A 7,668-nucleotide genomic window follows, 5' to 3' on the forward strand; every position below is an offset into this window, starting at 1 on the left:
AATGGCATAATACATTGCTGAGATTGCACCAGTGATATTACTCAAATTAAATATTTATACATGCTCCTTTAAAGGTCTTAAGGAAGGTTTCATTTTCTGTTTCGTGTGCTGCAACTGTACCATAACAGCACTATGACAATAATGTCCTGCATTATTTGCAATAATGTCAATCCATTTGAAAACCACTGAGGTCTTGCACAACAATAACTAGATTTGACGCAATTGAAGGCAACAGTGACACTTGCAGAACATAAAGACTGACTTGAACAATATGGGAAGGAGGAGCTTGACACTCACAATCCATAGAAACCTATAGGATACAAAGACTATATTGCTTTTGGTTAGTTTGAACTGTATACAATTGAAATGCAGTTCTAGATACCTGTGTGTATGCAACAGGCCTATTAAAAGAAAATAAAGTACGCCATCTTGTGTCTAAATACTAGAATCACACTTTGACAACCTCACCTATTGTGAATCTGCAGCATCATTCAAACGTGCTTTCCTTTACGGCACTTCCTCAGTGCTTCATTCATTATTTGTTCATAGGTGATCAGTAGCTGGAATGTATATCGCACATTAACATACATTTGGTTAGAAAGTGACGATGCAATGGTAGAAATTATTCCAAATCATGAATTGGTTGTAATCTTGAGAATTTGCAAGTATGAGACAAGTTGTGGTCTAGTGGTTCGAGACATCCTTCAACATGAGGACCGGGGTTCAAGCGCCTACTGAAGTGTCCTTGAGCAAGTCACTGATTCCTAACTATACACTGCTCTGTAGCTGAGCAGAGCAAGACATGCAAAACAATTTGCCTACACACTACACATTAATTCATATTATTGTAAAACATAGAAATCTGGAGCCACACTAATAAGAGTGCAGTTTGAGGTGTATTCTGTGCACTGTTGCAGCTCTGAGCAGTGCAGAATATCAGACAGCAGTGAAGTCAGAGGTCAGACAGACCATGTCTGAACTTCAAATGTCATCTAGTGTGAAGAGATCATCTTTGTGTTATTTATTGAAGTACACGGCGTGAGAAATTCTCTTGGAAGCTGAAAGCAGACACGTCTCACATACCCCTTTTGTCACGATTTATTAGTTCATAATTCTTATAAAAACATGATTCCATTGCTCAGGTTTGACACTATTTTCCGACATAGATTCAACGTGAATTTACAACAGATAGATAATAGATCTGTGATACTTCCATTTTCAGTACTTCACAACAGCTATTCTCATAACAATGCCATTCCCTAAAAAACATCACAATTCATCAAGGTACAGTCTGGAAGCTTGTAAGGCTAATAGCTCAACAAAGAAACGTACCACCCTGAACAGAAGGGCATCCATTCACAAAGAACTTCGTGGCATCACACAGTAAACCTTCAGCGTATATGTATAGGCTTACCATACCAGCTAACTTTACTGCAAAGTATGAGGTGATACATCAACATAATATGTGAAAAAGTCATTTGTTGGATTATAAAACTGCCAACACTACAGTTGTGACCTCAATATTAGGTGCAGCCATTTCAATACTATAATAGTAAAGTCGCCCATATCTAATTGATAAGCAATGTAGAACATCTGAATTCATATATGGTTTTAAATGGATGACGAACACTGACATTTTAAAGGGAGGTTTCTCAAATCTTGAGACCTGAGCATTCCACTAGATCTGCCTGGTACAGTATGACGGAGACACAGTATTTTCTCTCTCTCTCTTTCAACAATGGAACAACCAATCCCAGGCACTATTGGGTTCGTGTTTTAGAGGACACATTAGTACTCTTGCTGTACATTTATGACAGAGGTTAAGTTTGTATTTCCCTATGAGCAAACACTAATTGAAATCAAACTTTGACCAATATAAAGGGTAGCAATGTGTTACACTCACACTATGATTAAATTATTCTAATTGTGGGTTAACAATGCATTGCTTTAGAGGGTAAGGGTTTGGGTGTGATGGCATTGCCCTTCCCCACTCAGCCCAACATGTTCTCCACGAGAGCTCAAGAGATGAGCGACAAGATAAGACTGTTACAGAAGAAAAGAGGAACAACCGGAGATACCTGAAAAAAATAAATACACACAAAAAGCATGTAAGACTGGAAGGAGGGAACCATTGGAAGGAATTAACACTTTCTCTGTAGAACTCATCCCCCCCCCACCCCTCTACTACCCACTAAGAGTTTGTTGGCCCCTCCTCATCAAATCATCACTGGGTCCTCTCCCCGGCGGAGGTGGACAGGACAGGGTCCTTTCCCCGGCGGAGGTGGACAGGACAGGGTCCTCTCCCCAGCGGAGGTGGACAGTGTCGAGGGTTAAGGAGATGCAGCAGCTGGGGGGAACGAGGTGATACTTGTGTAGTCAGAGAGCCAGGTCCAGGATGAACAGGGAGGTCCCTTGCTGCCAGTCACGCTTCACTAAGTACCTGTCAGAGAGAGACAACGTGCAGCACGCAGCAGATAAGAGATACTTTAGTGTCATTATACAGTCAACTGGGGACGGGGACGAATATGGGGTTCACGATTCAATACGATTTCATGAATAAAAAAGTGTGCAGAATTATGTTTATTCCTCAGCCACACATATTTCTAGCAATGGAATTGGCTTGCTAGAACGTAAAACAACTATTGTAAAATGCCATTACAAAGTGAAAATCCTATCATTTTGATAGAAACCTTGTGAAATTGTGATGGGCAAGCGGTTTCAGTTAATATTGCAATTCATGTTATTGCCCCACGATACCTTTTGTCACATGGTTTTGTATCGTGATATACTGAATTTCGATATATTGTCGCATCTCTAAAGTCAACCAGTCAATAGAGAGTCGTCATTTTAATGATGTTTACCTTTCTTGCAAACTCAGGGAGGATGAATGATGCCCCGTGGATTTCTGGGTTGTAATATTTAAGGTTCATACTTTCCACCTCGTCTTTTGACAGTTCCCTCACCGGTTCCCGGAAATTTGTTTCCTATTTCAAAAGCGAAGAGGGTGACTTTAGTCATTCCATAGACATTGCCGAGAGCCAAAGAGAAGCAGACATGGCATTATAATGCCATATATATATATATATATATATATATATTATATATATATATATATATAAATAATGCCATATTATAATGCCATGAAATAGAGAGGCAAATTGGAACGTCACTTCCTGCTTCAGCACTATACCAGAGATTTTCATCCGCCATTTATTTTCACATAGACATTTCGTAAAAAAAGCGTATAAAATAGTTTTACTTCGTCGAACCAAACGGTTCAGCTAACGCTATAATCGGCAGAGACCATAGAACATTTCACTCGGACCAAAAGTAAAAAAAAACATAGAAAAAATATTTTCTTCATTTTTTTTTAACGTTTTGGTCCCAGTGAAATGTTATGCGATCTCTCCCGTTTCTAAATATATCTGTACCATTTGGTTTGAACCAGTAAAACTATTTTTATACGCATTTTACGAAATGTGTATGGGAAAATAAATGGCGGATGAAAATCTCTGGTACAGTGTGTGAAGCAGGAAGTAGGCGGTCACTTTGCCTCTCTATAGGATTTCAGTTGAGCCATTTGGCATATTAGGCAATCCAGCAAGAATGAGGTGTGTGAGGGATGCCAAATGGAGAATGACAAGTACACTCACTGGATTTTGACTGCAGAGCATGAAGCCAATCTGACCACTGGGGTAAGTGGGGATGGTGCAGTAAGCATAGTCCACCACAGGGAATAGGGTCTTGCAGAAGGTGCGCATCTCTTTTATCAGCTCCAAATGGAGCCATTGACACTCTCCTGTGGAACAGGAAGAAGAGCACAAGAAACGGCATGTTCATTTCCTGTCAAGCCTTTTTTTTTTTGCATTATTCTATCTTAGAAGTACCGTAGGTGGGAGAGACAGACTTGGAGAGACAGACTTGGGAGAGACAGACTTGACAAATGGAAACGTAACAGTTACTTGGAGTTAATAAAAGCCATCAATATTTAACAAGTCTGGTAACACCACCAGTGCTGTTGGCCAACTCGAATAGGGACCCCAACTTGAATATCCCAGAAATCAATAGCACAGGATTCAGCTAATGTCAATAGCATTTGAATCACACAGTGGAGGAAGGAAGAAGTGTTATTATATACACTCACTGTATATGACACACACACACACACACACACACACACACACACACACACACACACACACACACACACACACACACACACACACACAGGTCCAACTTAAGTGACTAATTGCTACAAAGTGATAGTGATATATGACATTCACATAGCAAGTATAGTGAGTAACAGCATCAGGGTTCCCACACAGTCTTCAACATCAAATCCAAGGACTTTCAAAGCCCAATTCCCCAAATTCAATGACCCAACACGGCCTAGTTTGACATGGATCAACAACTGTTACAACACTGAGTTTTATAATGAGAACTAGTCTAGCAGGCTTCACAGAAACAATTAAAACAGGGAGAGGCTTGAATGTGTGAACACTTCTCAACTGTGCCGTTAAGAGGAAAAACCCTCAATTCAAGCACTTTCAATGACCAATGTCTATTTTCAAAAATAGCAGCATGGCTGCTGATAAACTATGTCCCCCTAAGTTCAGCTACAGACACCTTTCCACAGAAGTCTTAGGACTTTCTTGCGCTAATCCTGGTGTATTTTAATAATGTATGCTTCTGTGTATTGTATTTTATGATGTCAAATAAAATCATTCATTCATTCATTTTAATGGGGGTAGTGCGTTAAAGGCTGGTGGTGGTGGGCGCTGCATGGGGATTGCGAAAAAAACAACAACAAACAAAAAACGTAACAGCCTGCGGTGGGATTTTTTTTTTAACAGACTCAAATTTTGCAGTGGCCAATCACGTAGACGCCAACCCACACAGCCTCTGCCTGTTTCACTCTCTCTCGTTCTCTCTATTCCAGTCACACTTTTTTCTTCTCTACACTCTCTCTCGCTCTCTATACCAGTCCAGCGTGTCACATTTTGTACAGCATAATTCGAATTATCTCCCCAGTCCCTGTTTACCAAGCAACTGTGAAGATGGAAGAGACTGATCTCCACCAACAGCGGTTATTATAGTAGATGACTGAATGATTATAGGAATATGATTGGCAGAAGAGTGTGGCTGCGTCCTTTGTTTCAGCAAGAGCCGGCATCAGAACGAAACAAAACCGAAAAGAGAGCGCAGAAGGAAGAAGCTGCTGCCAGAGCGAGTGGAGGTTTGTGGGGTAATCGGTTCTTCTAGATAGCGAGGCGCATGTCCACGAATGCATTTGCAAGTAAGTTTGTCATTTACCTTGGCAACAAAGAATCCCACCCTTTCTCAAAGCGGTCTTCATCAGCTGATAGTAAGACTCCTTGAACAGACTCTCAGCAGGGCCTGCAGCAGACACAAGAGGATTTAGATCGCAGAGTTTTAATAGTTAGCCAAGAAAGATATTAATAACACAAACCATAACACTAGCACTGACGAGAAAGATATTAACAACACAAACCACAACACTAGCACTGACCGATGACGACTTACCGACAGGGTCTGACGAATCTGTTATAATGACGTCGAAGGCATCCTGGTTCTGCTTCATAAATTCAAAGCCGTCTCCGACATTTAGGAGGAGCTTGGGACTGAAGTACCCTTTGGCCATCCCTGGGAGGTACTTCTTGGACACATTAATGACGTCCTACACAGCAAATAACATTGAGATGAACAGGCATCGCTCACGCGCCGTATGGGACAAACCGCTTTTTAATTGGTTTAGATTCTAGACTGCTGAGAAAAGTCTGACTCCTTGTTGTCAGTGTTGTCACACACACCTCGTCTATCTCACACTGGACCACTGACTCAACCAGGGGATGCTTCACTACTTCCCTCAGCACACCGCCGTCTCCACCACCAATGATCAGCACCTGCAGAGGGATGGGTGACAGCTAACGTTACCATGAATGAACACACACAATCATAACTCATCTTTGTCAGGTGATGGGAGTTTTGATTCTTGGATTCTCTCACAATAAATGTGTGAGTAAATACCTTCTTGGGGCAGGGGTGGCTGCAGAGAGGAAGGTTAGCAATCATCTCTTGGTAGGAAAACTCGTCTCTCTCTGTGCACTGTATAACTCCATCCAGCACCAGGACGTTCCCATAGGTTTTACTGTAAAGTACAGCACAGTATATGCGCGACTGAGTTGAGACTTGGTTAACCTCTTACTGGCTAACGGTACAGATTGGGTGACGTTAGCATTTGTTGGCTGTGTAGCACGTACATGAATGTTAGCCACTGTTGTTGTTAGCCTGTCATTAACGTTTAACGTTACTGTTTAACAAGCCTGGCGAGACCCCCCCTATAATGTCTGTTGCCAACGCGAGCTCATTGACAGAAACTTGGGCCAAAAGGAACAAATCACAAGTATTAGCAGCAACGATCAACTTTACAGTTAGCTGACGCTATGGTCAGGCTGCCCATTGCTAACTAACGCTAATAGTTAGTTAGCATAGCTTGGTAGCCAAGTTATCTAGCCCAAGTAAGGATACTCACCTCTTAAAAACCATAACATCTTGAAATTTTGATTTCTTGTGGTAGAGGACCTCTTCCACTTGGAGACTCATCGCTTGCCCAGGCCACAACGTGCATGTTTCCGTAAACCATCCATCTTTTATATTGTCCATAACTGCGACCACGGCCAGAAAAATAAATTAACGTGTTTGCAAGTGGCAATGTGATTGCAAAATCTGACACTTGGCTTGGGGCGTTTTGTGACACCCGCAGCTGCTGATTCGTATCCCGACAAATAGGATAAAGGTTATCTATACGAACCAATGGCATTGGAGGATATGCGCGTACATATATAGTTTGTTTGACTTCACACAACCTTCCCGTGTTCCATATGGACACCCCACGTGAAACTGCCTGCAGCGGGCCGGGTGGGCGGGATGCACACGCCTCCCTGGCCAATCGTCATAGTATCTTACCGATTACCGAATCGTGCTCCGGCTGTAGAAAGGACGGAGCATCAGCATTTAGCATAGTTGATATATCTATGGTTTACCCCACACACAGATCATCTGAGAGATCCCATCATCCCACGTGTTCCAAACACCGACATTTTCACCAGCAATTTCGTTAAATGCCGTTACTGTGCTTGCATGTTATCAAGTCAGCTAACAACCGGTAAAGTGTTCAAACTGGGTCGGGAAACGTAGACAATGATTGATAAGCCAAGAGGTAATATTGTTGGGCAGGTCAGCTCCCGACCAAAGAGACTTGTGCCTTTTTACGGCCATTGGGGGGCGAGGCGTCTGCTGTAGCACAGAATCAGATCCCCAAAATGCAGATTTTTTTTTAAATAATAATTTTTTATTGTTTTTTTTTATTGATTTAAAATTTTTAACATAGAGGACGAAAAACATAACAACCACAAACATCTAGCCTACATAATTACAAAATACATACACAGATTCACACAGAACATAACCCCCCTCACCGCAAATGAGGATAATGCAAAGATTTTATGGAAAATGTGTGTGTGTGTGTGTGTGTGTGTTTGTGTTTGTGTATCTTGTCTGTAGTCGCTGAGTGAAGCATCTGCCCACAGATGATGCAGCAATTTTTCTTCTTTGGAGATGGGGTCATGTTCTCTCCTCCCTTGGACT

At 41.7% G+C, this 7,668-nt stretch overlaps 1 protein-coding gene across 1 annotated transcript; it reads right to left on the reverse strand.

Annotated features, from left to right (window-relative positions):
* Window positions 1-1,097: 1,097 nt before the first annotated feature.
* srm (spermidine synthase) lies at window positions 1,098-6,858 on the reverse strand. Its single transcript, XM_083640903.1, has 8 exons — window positions 6,554-6,858; window positions 6,049-6,169; window positions 5,832-5,924; window positions 5,545-5,698; window positions 5,314-5,397; window positions 3,654-3,799; window positions 2,862-2,984; window positions 1,098-2,440 (listed from the first exon to the last, which is right to left on the reverse strand). Exons 1-8 carry the CDS (start codon window positions 6,682-6,684, stop codon window positions 2,423-2,425), a joined length of 870 nt encoding a protein of 289 aa, XP_083497029.1. The 5' UTR covers window positions 6,685-6,858; the 3' UTR covers window positions 1,098-2,422.
* Window positions 6,859-7,668: the final 810 nt, after the last annotated feature.

This window comes from Poromitra crassiceps (genome assembly GCF_964638095.1).
Source record: "Poromitra crassiceps genome assembly, chromosome: 8".
Lineage (NCBI taxonomy): Eukaryota > Metazoa > Chordata > Actinopteri > Beryciformes > Melamphaidae > Poromitra > Poromitra crassiceps.

Excerpts from the sequence above, each read along its gene's own strand:
- srm (XM_083640903.1), bottom strand. The coding sequence starts at position 6,684 with ATGGACAATATAAAAGATGGATGGTTTACGGAAACATGCACGTTGTGG. Across the intron at positions 5,398-5,544 it reads AGATTCGTCAGACCCTGTCG|GCCCTGCTGAGAGTCTGTTC; the intron begins GTAAGTCGTCAT and ends TGTCTGCTGCAG. Across the intron at positions 3,800-5,313 it reads TGGGATTCTTTGTTGCCAAG|GAGAGTGTCAATGGCTCCAT; the intron begins GTAAATGACAAA and ends CCTGTTCCACAG.